Source organism: Chelonoidis abingdonii, chromosome 9 (genome assembly GCF_003597395.2).
Source record: "Chelonoidis abingdonii isolate Lonesome George chromosome 9, CheloAbing_2.0, whole genome shotgun sequence".
In the NCBI taxonomy this organism is placed as follows: domain Eukaryota; kingdom Metazoa; phylum Chordata; order Testudines; family Testudinidae; genus Chelonoidis; species Chelonoidis abingdonii.
Genome location: NC_133777.1, coordinates 77,764,912 through 77,782,718, shown reverse-complemented (window position 1 = coordinate 77,782,718; position 17,807 = coordinate 77,764,912). Strand labels below are relative to the sequence as shown.

General features: G+C 40.0%; 1 protein-coding gene across 6 annotated transcripts in view; it reads right to left on the bottom strand.

Moving 5' to 3' along the window:
- Positions 1-17,807, bottom strand: part of MEF2A (myocyte enhancer factor 2A) — a 143,138-nt gene that overhangs the window by 31,567 nt on the left and 93,764 nt on the right. For all 6 annotated transcript variants that reach the window (XM_032783048.2, XM_032783045.2, XM_032783047.2 and 3 more), the window contains 2 exons: positions 15,474-15,533; positions 648-838 (listed from right to left, as the gene is read on the bottom strand). In XM_032783048.2, coding sequence (XP_032638939.1) covers positions 648-838; positions 15,474-15,533 — 251 coding nt within the window. The remainder of the gene's footprint in view (positions 1-647; positions 839-15,473; positions 15,534-17,807) is intronic.

Sequence of the window (17,807 nt, the reverse complement as noted above, 5' to 3'; positions counted from 1 at the left end):
TTCATTCTTGTGTCCTCATTCAAGATTTTAACTCCAAATATGGGGAGTGAATGGCTATTGTACTAACGCGCTAAACAAAATGAAGGTCCCTCCCACATAATCATTTTTTTCTGAGCCACATGTCACAACTCACCAACACTGCAACCTGGGAGAACCGGACAGAACTCTTCATTGAGGCCCCTCGACACAGCTCAGTAGTCAGCAAAAGTTGCCATTACTGAAGGGTATAATAAACTCTTCCCTCACCCCCCAGAAACCAAACCACTAAAACCCTCAGTCCTAGCAATGGAGGAAGATTGCAATCAGGACAAGAAACCAAACAAAGTCTCCAATATAGTAACATAAATAACCCAATGTAGGTCCACTCATTATTCTGTATTTATTAATCCAGTGAAAGAATGAATATCTTTTCCCCCTTTTTTTCTGCTAATACTGTCCAAGACGGCAATCTGCTGTTGAGTTGTGTTCTTTTATCAGTAAAGTCTCCTACTACAGAGGTGTTTCTAGGGTGCCATCTCCATAATGCCCAAGATCATTGTGTTCATTTGCACTCACACAATATTAGAGTTTTGCTTTCAGCAGCACTCCTTTTGCACCCCTTGGGCATACTGTATATTGTATACTATAGAATGAATGGCCCAACTTACCAATGGAGGCATCATGCCCTTGCTGGAAGGTGGGATGACAACACGAAGGTCTGGTTTGCGATTGTTCATTCCAAGATTACTTCCTCCGGGTGGAGGCGGAGACTTTGTAGGCATAACTTTGCCTAATCCATTCCCACCACCAGTGGTTCCTAGCAGGCTTGGTGAAGCTCGAGAGTTAATAAATCCATTTCCTAAAGTAGGAAATATAATGAAATGCACCTTAAGACTGAGCACAAGCAGTGTAAATCCATAGTGCAAATGTACAAACCCCACATTATTTTCAGACAAAAGTTTCAGTTGCAAACATTTCACAAGAGTCTAACCCTTTTAGGAATAATTAAGCTACATCCTACATTGTAGAACAGAAAAAACAAAGTATCTTTCACCAAAAGATCAATATGTAATGCTGGTGTCACCTCAGGGTGTGTTGTGGCAGCTTAAACGCTGAGGAGTGCACACTGTAAGGAAAGTGCACTAAAGCCATTTGTTCATTAATTTATCCTTTGAAGTTCCTCTAGGCTGCTGTAGCAACAAAACAGTATCTAACAAATGGTCCTACAAACACACACACACCCCACCCACGCACCCCCAGGCAGAACATGAATTACAGTGTGCTGCTGCTTATAAGGATTTTTTAAAAACAGCCTATGAACTCTTTTGAGATTCTTTTGTAAAAATAAACTAGTGTAACTTACCCTGCATAAAAGACATTTTCAGTATCTCAATTAACAAGCCTTTAAACTGTAGCTCTACGTTTTTCGAATTTGCTCATCACCTTTGAAAATACATTATTTTAGCAGAGAATACTTTCTGGTAAGATAGTAGGAATCCGATAAGGTACTTTTATTCAGTATTTCTCCAACTAGGAAGATGAAGAGAACCTTGAAACAAGCCCATTTCCTTAAAAGCACCTTAGCCTCTAGACTCTCTCTCTCCCACTAGACTATGTACAGGTCATTGCCTATGAGGTGCTGACTGCTCCCACTTGAGGTCAATGAGAATGGAGAGTGATCAGTATCACAAAGGATTCAGACCTTAAGTTATATTCAAACAAGTCACTGAAACAAGGAATACCAAATCTTGAGACAACTAACAGCAGAAGCATTTCTAATTGTTTTCCTATAACATTCATCAACAAGCCAGCCAAGTGCCTATCATGCTAACTGCAATATATTTTTTGGGCAACCTTTTTGAAGATTTCATCTGAACAATTTTCCCAAATTTATAGCAATATCCTCAGAAAAACACAGATTTTATTCAGCCATTAATGAAAAAATATATTAAGCTGAAAATGAGAAAAATTTACAACAGGGGAAGTGAACTGTGTGATTCACATTACAGAACCAGTATATGTATAAATAAATACAATTCGTAGTAAATTATGTTTATACTAACATTCCAGTTCTGAAAGTGCTCTTTATAGTCACAATTCAGTGTCAGGTCTATTACCCAAAAGTTTATTGTGTGCGAAATTTTCTTTTAATAGCCTGTAGCACCTTACTGGCATGAATATTATACTATCATTCTAATTTGAATAGGCCCCTGTGCCCAATTCCATTTTATTACTGTAAGTACATGTTAATTTAAAGGCATTTAAAATAAGAAAATTGATAGTTTCACATTTCTTTCTCTTAAGCAAAACTCCAAGTGCCTATGAAGAACAATGAAGTGTATTAACAGGACAGCATGACACAATGTTTAAGTGATTGACAGTGATGCATTATACAGTAAACGTGTACAGTATGCTAGCAATTTTATTTATCTTTAACTGTGGAAAAACAACAGGCTCTTATATATGAATGGTAATCAAATAACCAAAAGTCCTTAATATTTATATAATCTTAATAAAATACCTTATTGATAACCATTTTTTTTTATAAAAGGGTGTGTGAAACTTTATGAAATTATTTTTAAATAAAATAAATAAAATATCGCTGGAACTTGGAAATCCAAACATAGAAACCATAAACATCCAGACATGTGCATAAATGAGCAGTGAAACCCCAAAACTGAGTAGCATAAACTGTGGCCCTCTCACCTTTTTGGTGGATTTTTTACTATGCCAACAGTCTATGGCCTGGTCTACACTACGCGTTTAAATCGATTTAAATAGCGTTAAATCAATTTAACGCTGTACCCGTCCACACTACAACGCCCTTTATAATCACTATAAAGGGCTCTTGAAATCGATTTCTGTACTCCACCCCGACGAGAGGAGTAGCGCTAAATTCGATATTAACATATCGGATTACGGTTAGTGTGGACGGAAATCGACGTTATTGGCCTCCGGGCGGTATCCCACAAGTGCACCACTGACCGCTCTGGACAGCAATCTGAACTCGGATGCAGCGGGCAGGTAAACAGGAAAAGCCCCGCACGAACTTTTGAATTACATTTCCTGTTTGCCCAGCGTGGAGCTCTGATCAGCACGGGTGGCGATGCAGTCTCAAATCCAAAAAGAGCTCCAGCATGGACCGTACGGAGATACTAGATCTGATCGCTGTAATGGGGAGACAAATCTGTTGTATCAGAGCTCCGTTACAGAACACGAAATGCCAAAGCGTTTGAAAAAAAAATCTCCAGGATACACAGCGCTGCGTGACAAGCGTAACGGGAAGCCAGAGACTCAAATGGACGCTCATGGATGGAGGGGTACTGAGGACTCCAGCTATCCCACAGTCCACAGCAGTCTCTGAAAAGTATTTGCATTCTTGGCTGAGCTCCCAATGTCTGTAGGTTCAAACACAGTGTCTGGCGTGGTTCAGGGAATAGCTCCTCAGTTCCCCCCACCCCCACCACGTGAAAGAAAAGGGAAAGAAATCATTTCTTGACTTCTTTCAATGTCACCCTATGGTACTGAATGCTGCTGGTAGACGCGATGCTGCAGCAGTGAAGAGCAGTATCCGCTCCTCTCTCCCCTCCCCGGTGGTAGACGGTACAATATGACTGATATTCGTCATCGCCATCAGCCCGTGAGATGCTCCTGGATGGCCTCAGGTGAGGCTGGCGGGGGTGCCTGGGTAAAAATGGGAATGACTGGGACCAGTAGATGGTACAGAACGGCTGTAACCGTCTTCATCATAAAAGCAACTGGGGGCTGAGCTTCATCAGCCCCCTCCCTTTCCTGTGTAAGAAAAAAGATTAATGTACTGCCTGGACTGTCATAGCCCGGGAGGCTGCCTCCCCCTCATTTTATCTCACTAACAAGTCTCTGTTTCTTATTCCTGCATTCTTTATAACTTCATGACACAAATGGGGGGGACACTGCCACGGTAGCCCAGGAAGGTTGGGGGAGGAGGGAAGCAACGGGTGGGGTTGTTGCAGGGGCACCCCTGTGAATACTGACACAGAGCAGCTGTGCTCTGATACACTGGTCTCTAATACACTTGCCCTTATTCTAGGCAGGACTGACTCTATTTTAGAAACCATAAGGAGGGATTGTTGCACACTGACCCTCTGGCAGCATCTGACTCGGATGAGCGACAGTAACAGAAAAGCCCCGCAAACTTTGACATTACATTTCTGTTTGCCAGGTGGAGCTCTGATCAAACACGGTGGCGTGCAGTCCAAATCCAAAAGAGCTCCAGCATGACGTAGGAGATACTAATCTGATTTGCTGTATGGGAGACAATTCTTTGTTCGAGGCTCCATTAAGACACGAATGCCAAGCGTTTGAAAAAAAATCCCCCCACAGGATTACACAGCGTGGCTGGACAAGCGTACGGGAGCCAGAGACTCAAATGGACGCTCATGGATGGAGGGGGTACTGAGGACATCCAGCTATCCACACGTCCACATGCATCTCGAAAAGTATTTGCATTCTTGTCTGAGCTCCCAATGCCTGTAGGTATTCAAACAGCCAGTGTCTGGGTGGTTTCAGGGAATGGTCCTTCAGTTCCCTACCCCCCCACCACTTACGGAAGAGCTACCCACAATGCAACGCTTCAGAAATCAACGTTAGCCTCGGACCATGGACGCACAACGCCGAATTACTGTGCCTAGTGTGGCTGCATGAAATCGAATTTATAATATCAGTTTTATAAAACCGATTTTAGCTAATTCGATATTATCCCGTAGTGTAGACGTGGCCTATGACTGGAACTGTATCAGCCTCTTACATTCCTCATGTATTACAAGCCTACAGAGGGTCCAGAGGACTTCTCTCCCAAAATGGCTATGGGTGTGACATGAAAAAAATTTTTTTTCCCCACAAACTGATTTTTCAGCTAAACAACAATTAAAATAGAAAAGATTTTCACTAAAAATTTAAAAAATGGTTTTGAGGAATAAAATGGAAAAAAATCAATTGTTCAGCTACAAATGCATTGAAATAAGTTTAAAAAAACCTTTTTTGGCTCAATAATAAAAAATAATTTAATATCATATTCAACCATCTTCCTACAAAGGTTCTGTGGGATAGTGATAAAAGTCTGATTCTATCTTCCCATGGGAAGAAGAGCCACTATTGTACTGCTTCACCGGGGAGACCAGGGAGGGAAACCAGACTTTTTTCTCCCCTAGGTTAACAAAGACCATTTGTAGGCTTCTCTTGCAAGTACAGCTGGGGTGGTGAAACAAATTGGGGAAATTAGGGTTGTTTTTGGAGGGGTGGGACAATTTGTTAGGTAAGTCTATGGATTTGTAGTAAATATTGGGTGAAGTTGGTGGAGGGTTTTATTGGAAGTGAGGAAAGGGTCTGAAACTGGATATGGCTATACGGTTGGTTGCTTGGGGAAGAATAGAGGAGAGTTTTTTGTAGCTGGACAGGGTTGGATTGTTGCGGTTGTTGCAAGGTCTGAGTGAGGTAAGTCCAAACAGTTTGTATGTGCAGGGCTGGTGCAAGGATGTTTCATACCCTAGGCGAAACTTCCACCTTGCGCCCTTACTCCCCCTCCCCGCGCTCCCCTGCCCCTGCCCCCTCTGCCTAAATGCCAGCGGCAACCAGGGCGGCCGAAGATCCTGCCGCCCTGGTCGCTGCTGAAGAAAATGGCGCCTCCCAAATCCTAGTGCCCCAGGCAACCACCTAGTTGCCTAAATGGTTGCACTGGCCCTGTGTATGTGAAATTACTACAGGGATGGCTGATGGTTGCTTTAACTGGTTAGGGACACTGCAAGGAAGCAGGAAATGGCAGATACTGTGAATGTGCAGGAGATGTGGGCTGCAATCCTGGTGCTTAAGTGTGAAGTAACCATGGCTAAAAGGAAAACAAGAAATGGAGTCTTGGTGAAAGTTTTAAGCATGCTTGAAATTAGGAAACATGCAGTGTGGTAATGTTAAAACTCACTAACAATACCTGATATTTATGAATCAAAAGACATATATGAGCATTATAGACATGTACGTACACACGCAAAGCATGCATCTATATTTTATGCTATATACACACACACACCTCTCTGAATACACAGGTTATGTAAAACTGATTCACATTTAAAGTAAGTGGGGAAAAGCACTTCAGTTTTCAGAGTAGGATATGAACAGAAATATTATTTAACATTTATATTACAACAACACTCAAGGTCCCAGTTGAAATCAGAGCCCCACTGCACTAGGTGTTGTACAAACAAATGAAGGTGTGGGCCTTCTCTAAAGTGTTTACAATCCCAGGTCCCAACTCTGCAAATGCTTCAAGCAGGTGGATCTTTGCACCTGCACAGAATCCCAATGATTTCTATGGGACTCTGCGATGGTTTGGGGATCTGCCCACACTGAGTGGCTGGCAGGAACTGGGTCTAAGAATAAGACTCATACAACGAGAGGAGGAACAATGATACAAATCAAATATGTATAATATTTATACAAATACACACCTCTGCAATCAAAACATATACTAAGCGTAAACTACCTCTGTGTGCCCCCTCAAACCAATTGGCCGATTTTATTCTGCTGTGGCACAAAATCTATAACTACCAGAAAACAGTGCGCCCAATGGGTGAAGTTGACGTAGACGAGCAGCAGGTACACCAGGGGACCAATTCCATATATTTTACCAGAATCTATGCAAACCCAGCATAACCCAATGAAGGAAGGAGAGTGATTAGAGATGTGGCGCTCCGACAGTCAGAACACCAGTGCAGGAATGCAAAGGGGTTGAGGTTCTTGACTCTAGCCAGTGGTTAAAACAGCAGCAGCAAACGAGTCACGGGATTGCTTTGTGTTTTGCTCAGTGGTTAAGGGATGGACTTAGCATAATACAGGGGACTGTGCAAATTTAATCTGTTTGTGCCATATGTGCATGAAAGAGAAATTTCACACAGTAAAAAAAGATTAATTGGGAGTACAATTAAATAGATTTGAAAACAGATTCAACCTTAGTCTTCTATAGGGTTAATCCTGAAGAAAAATTATTTGACAACAGTGTGATTTTGACATGACAGTATCCTTTTAACGGTACATGGAACTATAAATATGACCTTTGTGTCTCTGACCATTTCACTTGCAGATAATTATATCAGCATACTACACATTCAAACAGCTCCTTAGTATATTGTAGCTTGTGTTTATTATATATTAACTAGCAGTGTTTTATCACGCATTAATATTTGCAATTTAACATTTGATATGGGATGCTTCAGATTTCTGTGATCCTTTTGAATCTCTATTTAGAGTGATCAACACTATCATTGTAAACAATGGGCTTTTGTATTATTCATCCATTTTCCTTTTAGTGTATAATAAAATAGGCTATATTATATGAGGCCATTTCCTGCATTCTGTTTTCAACTATTTTGGTAGCTCACATGTTAAATCTGGACTGTTTCTTCTTCCACACCCAATATAGTCATTTCCTGTAGCCCTTTTACAAGACTCTGCCAGTCCTTCAGTGAAGATTTCATGCTTCTAATGGTGCTGTCAAAAATAACAAACCCCTCACCACTGCATTCTCTGTGGAGTACCTCACCCAGCAGTGGGGTAGACAGATTCAAAGCACTTTGCCTGCCAGTACACTGTGCCATTTTATATGCAAAACATAAAAATGTTTAGAAGAGTATTTTGTTTAGGGAGGGGAAAAAAAAAGCAACAGAATACCATCACATGTAATACATGTATTGATCTGTCTGTATCAACCAGACTCCTCTGATAAATGTTTTGTGTGCTTGTTATAAATAGCATGTAAAGAGTGCAAAACTGACATTAAAGATCCTGTATCAGAGTTGCAGAAGTATTTTAGAATAGATATTTCTAATTTTTAATTTAGGTAAAAAACATTCTTTGGTTGCTAAGAATCCAACAAGGTGCTCTATTAGATATAGTACAATGTACCCCAAGAGAATCAAATTATAAGTAAGGAGTGAAAGGGGAGCTAAAAGCAATATTTCTTAGCAGAAGATCAGGAGCCAGAAACAGATAATGATTACAGGATGATGTAACTGTCTGGCAGTTTGCCAAACTGAAGCTTTAGTAACCCTATATGTTCCATTTATTTTGTATATGGAAAACTGCATTGTTTCCTTCCCATCTACAACAGATCTTTTCAAATCTAGTAATTTATTTTTTTCACGGATGATGAAATCAAAAATGAAAATGGTGGGGGAAAAAAGATATAGAGCTACAATAGTTTATTGCCACTGGGGCAGTTTTATTAAATTTTCATTTATCTCAACTCAGATTACTATAGTACTTTCAAAATACTGCCAAAGTAACAGACCATTACTACCAAGGCATGTTACTCTGCATGCTTTTTTGGACAGGAAACAGGTTTTAATTTTGAGGTACTTGCTGTACTAACACTAAATGCTCAAAATTCCTATTCAACAACAGTGTACACCAATTCCTTCAGAAACTTAATACAGACTAATCTCATTTATTGTCCTACAAGATCCAAACATTGTCTAAGATTCATTTAGATCAGTGAGGCTCATATTTCACTACATAAATCATATCAGCTGAAACAATGAACACACATGGCTGGAAAGTACTCTATGTTCTGATTACTACTCTAAGCATAAATTATAGTCTTTGATGTCATTAATTTTTTATTGTGGTTCAGCTTCAGAGAAACTGACTTCTTGTATATGGTTTGCAGAAGTTAATCATAGGCAATCTGCTAAACAATACAAGCTAAGATAATCATGTACACATATTTATACCTCAAACAAATATGACATACCATGGTCCATATCCTAAAAAAAGCAGTCTACATAAGTGAATTTAAAAAATAACCATATTAAATCAACTAACCCAAAATAGTGCTGTAGCAAAAAGATATTTCAATACTTTTATACAAGTAAAAAAAATATTCTGGGACAAAAAACTTAAGTATCAAAAACAAGAAAATTACTAAAATCAGTGCTTGTCAATGTCATCAATGTGGCTATTTCAAATAAAGACAGTTCCAGTAAGATAATGAAAGTAATTAAAACAAACACATACACACACACACACACCCAGCACCATTTCTTAGCCTCTTGAAGAAAAACATTGCAGAGATGGCAGACTGAAGCTGTAGTCATAGGAGCAGTACAAATTTCAGCTCTCATCAAGAGGGAAATATCTAGACTTATATTTCATTGCTTTTAAGAAGTGTATGCTTTCCTCCATTTGTGGAATGGTGTATTAGGACAACTCAAAGTGGAAATAAATATACTTTGTATTATCACTGACACTTAAACACTGGTGATTAGAGAAAGTCTAGCTCTAATCATACCATTAAGACACACCTCTGCCATTAGTGGAAGTGTATGAAAAAATCATTTAGGAAGGACTTACACTTTTAAAGACAAGACTTTCAAAAATAATGATGGGATCTTCAGAAATGTCTAAGTAACTTAAGGAAATAAGTCCCATTGGCTTTGAAAGTCAAGGGGATTTGTGCTTCTTAGTAAACACTTAAATAAGAGAGCTGATTTTCTAGAGTTCTGAATACCCAGTAACTCCCATTTTTTAAAATCTTGGTGTTACAGCTGTATGGTAAGGTGAGAGGCTGAACTTTCAAAACCATTTTATATTTAAATGGAACTTCTGGGAGACACAAAACCCACTATTCAAAAAGCTGCAACAAAATTTAAACACACACTTATAACTTCTATTTTTCTGACAATCTGAATGCTATCAGTCTAAGAGTGGAGCAGAGAAATTAGAGGCTGAAAAGGCCTGTTACATATCTGTCCAAACCCTTCCAAAGCCTGGCTTTTCGCTACAGCAAATTTTAATGATTTATTTGGTCTAAGTATGGCTCCTAGTTTTCCATGTACTTCCTTTATTTTACTGACACACCACTATTAGATTTACACTGGAATCCTATTAAACACGGGGCAAGTGCTCGGTCATCTCAAACATTTGCCACATTTGCATAGCAAATGTGAACTGCACTTCCTTTTTCTTTTAATTTCTTTTAACCTCACCATGGCCGCTGGTGACATTTTGTTCTTTGCCCATGAGAAAAGGCTTGCAGTTTCTAGCCATCACAAGCACTGGAATTGGGTCACCAACACATTTTACACTGTATGAATTAGTTTGCACTTAATGAACACAGTCTGCTAACTGCCAACTTCTTCTTTGAAATGGAAACTCCACAACAGGAAGAAAAAATGGAGCCAAACTTAATTTACATTTTTAAGCAGCTATAATCTGCCAAATGAAAAAGTTCTCTCTAAAAGGTATACCAGCAACTTGTCTCTGCCAAAAGACATTTCTACTACTCTTCAATGTTGAAAATGGCTCAACCATTTTTCCGAAGATGTTAAAAAAAAACTTGCCCCAGCCTGTATTAAATTTTCATATGAAATGCAGAACTTTGACAAAATTCTGAGCAACTGAAAGCAGCCCTCTAAAATGAAAATGCTTGTTCAAACTTACCTACAACTATTACTGTATGCTGCACCTACAATAAGTCTTACAAAATGGTTGTGAAATTCACCAGCCCAGACACATCTAATTTGCCAATTCTTACCATGGTGATAGTTTTATTTGCCTTAAAAAGCCTTAAAAAAAAAAAAAAAAAAAAAAAAGCTGCTCTCCATGGACACACAGAATATTAGAAAGCTATTGTATATCTGAATCTTTTCTTCTCTCAGAGGTTGGCAGATTGCTCGTTGAAGCAATTCACATTAACTTCAATGAAGTCACACAGGATGTGAGGGGAAAACGTGTTTGGGATAAATGTGCAGCTGTTTTCTGCATCTTCCTTGTCTTTAGTTGAACTGAGTCCTAAGTGAGCTAGGATAAGGTATCAGCTTTTACCCACAATCATCTTCAAGTGTTTTCATAGTTGGATAAGAATATATAAAATGATGGTTTATCTGTAAGGCTTGGCGGGATTCAATTTTTATTTTTTACAATTTTGATGGATCTTTATGTTTATTTTTAAGCCTTTTTTCTATTTAAAATTTCACAGTTGTGCAAAACTATTGATTTTAAGGATTTTTTCCTCTTTTTATTAGCACCCATCCACTGCTCTTGGTGCCGATCCCATAAGTGAAAAGTCATAAAATAAACAAAGGCCTGTCAATAAATATATCTACCTCAGCCCTCCCTGTCCCTCAACAGCCTTAAAGGAGGGGAAAAGGCTAAGCTTTTTGGAAAATAAAATTAATCTCTTTTCATCAATAACTGTTTAGAAAAATATATGAATTGTCAATAATCATTAAAAATTGTTTTAATTAGCTGACATTAACAACTTGTCACAGTTCATACCTTAGTAACAGTGGCCCAAGCTTCAATTGGCAAGTTAACCAGCAGAGTGAATCTGCTTATGCGCTGGCCACTTTGTGTGTTTGTTGCTGTGCTGCAAATAAGAACTCTGGGACAGAGAGGGTTAATTTACACCAGCCACTCCATTTCAAAACGTACACAGCAAGTCATAGCAGGGTCCTGTGTACTAATGGCTCAGTGATATGGCATCATCTGAATGTTTCTGAAGTTCTGCTGCAGATACATTTTGCAAATCCCCCATCAACAGAAGAGTTGTACAGTCATCAAGTAGTTTCAACTGTCATTTGAGTGAAAAAACTTCTGAGCAATGGGGGGTTATATTCTGGAAAATAAAGACGACTACCATAATTTGCTACCATAGACCGGCTCCTAAAATGTTTACTTTAGGATCCAATCAGAAAACACTAAGTTATTAAGAATGTTCATGAAGTTCATGTAGGTATATACAGTACTTTAACGCAGTATAGTGCTTTGGCTTAAGGGAAATTTCTAATTCACATCTGTAGTATCTATAGCACTCAAGAAGGATATGGCCCTTAGTTTCATAGCTATGCTACACTGTTTTTTTTGCTAAGTGCATGAATGAAACTCAGAAACTTGAGACCTAATTTGGGGGAAAAGGACTGAATCTAGTCCTAACAACACAGGATTGCTTATAAGCAGGTCCTTTTCTTAATAAGCTGATCTCTGAAACACATGAGAAATCAGTATCTGGGATCCCATCATGTCTAATGATAACCTTGCTCTTCATTTCCCCCCTAAATTAAAAGGTTTCTTTTATCACAGAATTTCTTGAGCTTCTGTGTGCATGAAGGAAACATTTGTTGCATGTGGCCCAAGGTGGAGGCAGAGTGGAGAGTCAAATCAACACTTTTACTCTACTAATTTAAGCACTACTCATTAATAAACTTCTTGAGCTCTGATTTTTATCTGGGAAGATCTTGTTTCTCAGTTGCCAGATTATTATTTGGTCGTTACTTATGTGAGTATCTCCAGTAGTTTCTCTGATTGATAACTCTAGCTATGTTCTATTTCTGGGGCTGACCAAGTATACTCCCAAATTGGTCCTCAGCTACCAAATCAATATCTTGAGATGGAAGAAACACCAGGGAGTCAGATGACTGGTATTTATGTTGCCTTCCTGTAATATGATAGAATGGAACCTGGATGTCTCCACGCCATTACTGCATAAATCTGAAATCTGTGTTATATTTTATGAAAGTAAGAAACTCTTAGGAATGTGAGACATCACTACAGTATTGTTGTTAAATTACTAATTTGGGGCACTCTGGTTTAAAGGAGCTCCACAAAAACATAAAAATGTAAGGATGAAAGGGAACTCAAGAGGTCATCTAGCCTAGTCCATCCCATTGTGCTGAGGCAGAATTAAGTATACCTAGACCATCCCTTATAAATTTTTGTCTGATCTGTTCTTAAAAACTGTCAAGAGGGATTCCACAACCTTCTGAGGTAACACACATCTGTATTTTACTATCCTTGTAGTTAGAAAGTTTTTCCCAATATCTAATCTAAATCTTTCTTGCTGCAAAGTTAAGCTGATTACTTTTTGTCCCACCCTCTGCGGCTATGGCGAAAAATTGATCACCACCCTCTTTATAACCACCCTTAACATATTGAAGATTGTTTCCTTCTTGGGTCTTTTTTTCTCAAGATTAAACATGCCTAGCTTTTTTAGCTTTCCTCATACGGCAGGTTTTTTAAATTCCTAGTAATTTTTATTGTCCTCCTCTGAACTCTCACCCATTTGTTCACATCTTAAAGTATGGTGCCCAAAACTGGACACAGTACTCCAGCTGAGACCTCACCAGAACCAAGTACAGTGGAACAATTACCGTGCATGTCTTACATACGGCACTTCTGTTAATACATCCCAGAATGACACTTGCCTTTTTTCCAACAGCATCACGCTGTGAATTCATTCAATTTTTGATCCACTATTACCCCCACATTTTTCTCTGCAGTACCACTACCTAACCAGTTATTCCCTATTTTTTATTTGTGCAAGATATACTGTATATACTCGTTCATTAGCCTGTTCGTTTATAAGCTGACCCCTCAAGATGGTTAGGTAGCGTGGGTGGCGTGGGTGGAGGGACGTACTGGCCACCGCTTCCAGCAGCTCCCATTGGCCTGAGGTGGCGAATCGCAGCCAGTGGAAGCTGCGATCGGCTGGACCTCCGGTTGGGGCAGGGTAAACAAACCGGCCCGGCCCGCCAGGGGCTTTCCCTACACAAGCGGCAACCCCAGTTTGAGAAACACTGAGTTATAGATTGGAATGTCATCAACTGCTTTATCACTGTCAAATTATTATTGTTCTTTGTTTAAGCAGCCCTGTCGATTGGCATGTCTATAGGGATAACAGACTATTTCAATTTTATTAGTGATTCCATTGATTCTGCAAGTTATATTTTCATACTGGCTCGAGACTTATGAGGTCCATTGGTAGAAATGCATGAAGAGATCAAATTACACAGTAGCGGACTGACACCAGTACTACAGTATTATCGTTCACTGTATTTTTCTGATTGGTTTGTAAGACATAGCATTTTGTGAAATGCATGGGTCAAATGTCATGCAGATCTGTGGCACTGTTCTTTTAGTATTCCTTTCAACCCAATCTAGTCCAATAAACAAAGCATTTACAACTTGAAAAGGCTGCAGTATTGACATCAATAAATGGGTCGACAAACTTTGGCTCCCCGCCTGTCAGAGTAAGCTGCTGGCGGGACGTTTTGTTTACTTGGAGTGTCTGCAAGTTCACCATTTTCCACTTCCCACATGTTCCCATGAGAACAGCGAACTACAGCCACAGAGAGCTGAGGGGCTCCATGCCTGCAGATGCTCTAGGTAAACACAACAACAACGTGTCAGTCAGTCAATTCAATGGTTCCAGAGAGTTTAAAATCATCAAATTTTGGTGTAGACCCATTTATAAGATGACCTCCACTCTTTGAAGCGTCCCTTTTTACCAAAAGTATTTGGCTTATGAAATAAGTATATACGGTAATACATTACATGTCTTTATAGAATATCATTGTAATTGATTTCAGACCAATTTTCTAATTTTTTAAGATCATTTAGAATTCTAATCCTGTCATTCCAACCCCTTCCAGCTTGGTGTTATCAGAAAATTTTACAGAAGTGTACTCTCTGCTCCATTACCCAAGTCATTAATGAAAATATTTAACAACACTGGAACTGACCACTCCTATACCCCATTTGATATGTCCTCCCAGTTTAACAGCAAACCACTGATAACTACTCTGAGCATGTTTCTTCAACCATCATTTGCCCACCTTATATTAATTTCATTTGGATCTAGTTTGGTTATGAGAATGTCATGTGGGACTGCGTCAACAGCCATACTAAAGTCAAGCTATAACCATACCTACTGCTTCCCCACCATCCAACAGGCCAGTTACTCTGTCAAAGAAGGAAATTAGGTTGGTTTGGCATGATTTACTCTTGACAAATCCACGCTGGCTATTACTTATCACCTTACTATCCTCTAGAATCTTACAAATTGATTGCTTAATAATTTGTTCCAATATCTTTCCAGGTACTGAAGCTAGGCTGACGGGTTCCTGAAGTTCCATGAGAATTTATGCTTAGCAAAATATTTATAGTTTCAGTGCGAAATCTTGAAAGGGGTGCGGGTAGGGAGGAAAGATACATAGACTCATAGACTCATAGGTCAGAAGGGACCAATATGATCATCTAGTCTGACCTCCTGCACAAGGCAGGCCACAAAACCCTACCTATACACATTTATAATAACCCCTAACCCATGACTGAGTTATTGAAATCCTCAAAATTGTGATTTGAAGACCTCAAGCGGCAGAGAATCCACAAACACTACTGTGAAATTCACGGTAATAAAAATGGAAATACTAGTAGTTACCTGGAATGGGAAAATAAAGGAAGTTAAACATGGAGTTTACAATAAAGTAAAGTGAAAAATGCAATTTACAGAGTGAAAAGGCTAGTGCTTTTTTTAATACATAGAGGAAAGGCCACCAATCAATCCATCAGCTTATGGATGATTCAAAGATTCTCTCACTTTTTTTTAAACTAGTCCAAATCAGAAATCACACACTTAAGTGAATGCACTCAAGAAACAAAGTTCAAATAAACCGTGGTACCCTACTTACCCACTGGACTGGTACCAGCTCCATTTGGCACTGTGAGATCTGCTGTACCCAAAATACCACCTAACAATTAACAAAATCAAAGATAAAGCTGATCAATTTTCATTAGTAAATGTACTGTACTAATGTAATGTACTGTATCACATTAAAACATTTCATAACAATAAGCAGCAGCATAAGAGAAGATGGGAGACCTGGCTGCTCCGTGAGGAGAAAACTGGCTGCTGATCACCTCGGTCAGTAGACAGTGCTATACCCTGGTCCGCTATCCATAGAGATCAAGAACTGGTATGCTGTACTGGCAACAGGAGGTGAAAAGCAGATACCAATGGCTGAGGAGGAGCTGCCATTCACCCCAAAGCTAGGAAGCTCACTGCCACTGCCAAGAGGAGATGTATTGTGATTGTGGACAGGGACTCCCTTTGAGGGAATACAGGCATCCATCTGCCAATCTGACACGATGTCCCGGGAGGTGTGCTGCCTGCCTGGAGCCCCCATCTGAGATGTTACGGGAAGTTGCAGAAGTTCATACATCCTTCTGATCACTACCTATGCTGCTCATCCATGTGGGCACTAATGATACTGCCAGGTCTGACCCTGAGCAGCTCAGCAGTGACTACAGGACTAAGTCAGGAAGAAGGAGTCAGGGGTGCAGGATGTGTTCTCGTCCATCCTCCTGGTTGAGGGTAAGGGCCCAAGCAGGGAAACATCCTGGAGATGAATGCATGGCTGTGCAGATGGTGTCTACAAGAGGACTTTGGCTTCTTCAACCATGGGATGCTGTTCCAGGAAGAAGGTCCACTAAGAGATGAGGTTCACCTCACCAAGAAGGAGAAGAGCATCTTTGTGTGTCGACTTGCCAACTTAGTGAAGAAGGCTTTAAACTAGGTTCAGTGAGTGCAAGTGACAAAAGCCAACAGGTAAGTATAAAAATAGATTGCCTTAATTGAGGGGGAAGGAGGCATGGATAATTACAAAAGGGTCAAAGCAGCAACAAAAGGAAATCAGTGGGGGAATCTGATCAACATTTCAGATGTCTGTGCACAAATACAAGGAGTATGGGGAACAAACAGGAAGAACTGGAAGTATTAGTACATAAGCTAAATTCTGATTTAATTAGCATCACAGAGACTCTGAGGGATAAATTTCATGACTGGAATATTTGTATACAGAGGTATAGCTTGTTCAGAAAAGACACGTGGGAAAAAAAGGGAGGATGGGTTGCATTGTACATAAAAGATGTATACAGTTGTTCTGAGGTCCAGAAGGAGGTGGGAGACAGATCAGTTGAGAGTCTCTGGGTAAAAATAAAAATTTAAAAAAAATAGAGGTGATATCATGGTGGGGAGTCTGCTGTAGACCACCAAACCAGGAAGAGGAGATGCATTGGACATTTCTAAAACAATTAACAGAAATATCCAAAACACAGGATGTTGTAGTAATGGGGCACTTTTGCTACCCAGCCATCTGTTGGGAAAATAATACAGCAAAAGACAAAATTTCCAAAAAGTTTTTGGAATGTACTGGGGACCAAAAAAAAAAATGGTTACTCACCTTCTCATAACTGTTGTTCTTCGAGATGTGTTATTCATGTCTATTCCAATCAGGTGTACACACCGCGTGCACGGTCGTTGGAAAGTTTTCCCTTAGCAGTTGGGCTGGCTGTGAGCCTGCTGGAGTGGCGCCTTCATAGTGCTCAATATATGACCCTGCCGACCCGACCCCCACTTCTTGCTGTCTACTCGGACAGAGGAGAACGAGGGTGGGTATTGGAATGGACGTGAACAAGACATCTCGAAGAACAACAGTTACAAGAAAATAAGTAACCGTTTTTAATTCTTCGAATGCTTGTTCATGACAATTACAATCGGGTGATTCCCAAGCTCTGCCTCAGAGATAGGGTCGGAGTTAAGGAATAGTTGATTGGAGCACCGCCCTGCCAAATGCTGCAACATCTCTGGTGTGTTGACGTGGCTAGATAAGTAGCCCAGTGCTTTCCTGCTGTCGAGTAGAACCTTCCTTACCAGCTCCGGGCATAGGAGCTCCATGGGGTTTAATCATGAAGCTTCCAGGCTATGAGGTGGAGGGATCAGAGGTTTAGATGGTGGAGGTGGCTATGATCCTGCGTGATCAGATTGGGGCAGAGTGGTAGCACGATTGGGGTGTCCACTGACAGCTCCAGAACGTGGTGTAACATTGTTGATGGGGCCTGTCATAAGTATAAATCCCAATTCTGAACCTTAGCGTCCAAAATGTGGGTGCTTGCATGAAACCTCCAAGCTTAATTACCAGCTTGGATCTGATAGCGCTGCCACCAGCCAGATTTCCAGTCTCTGG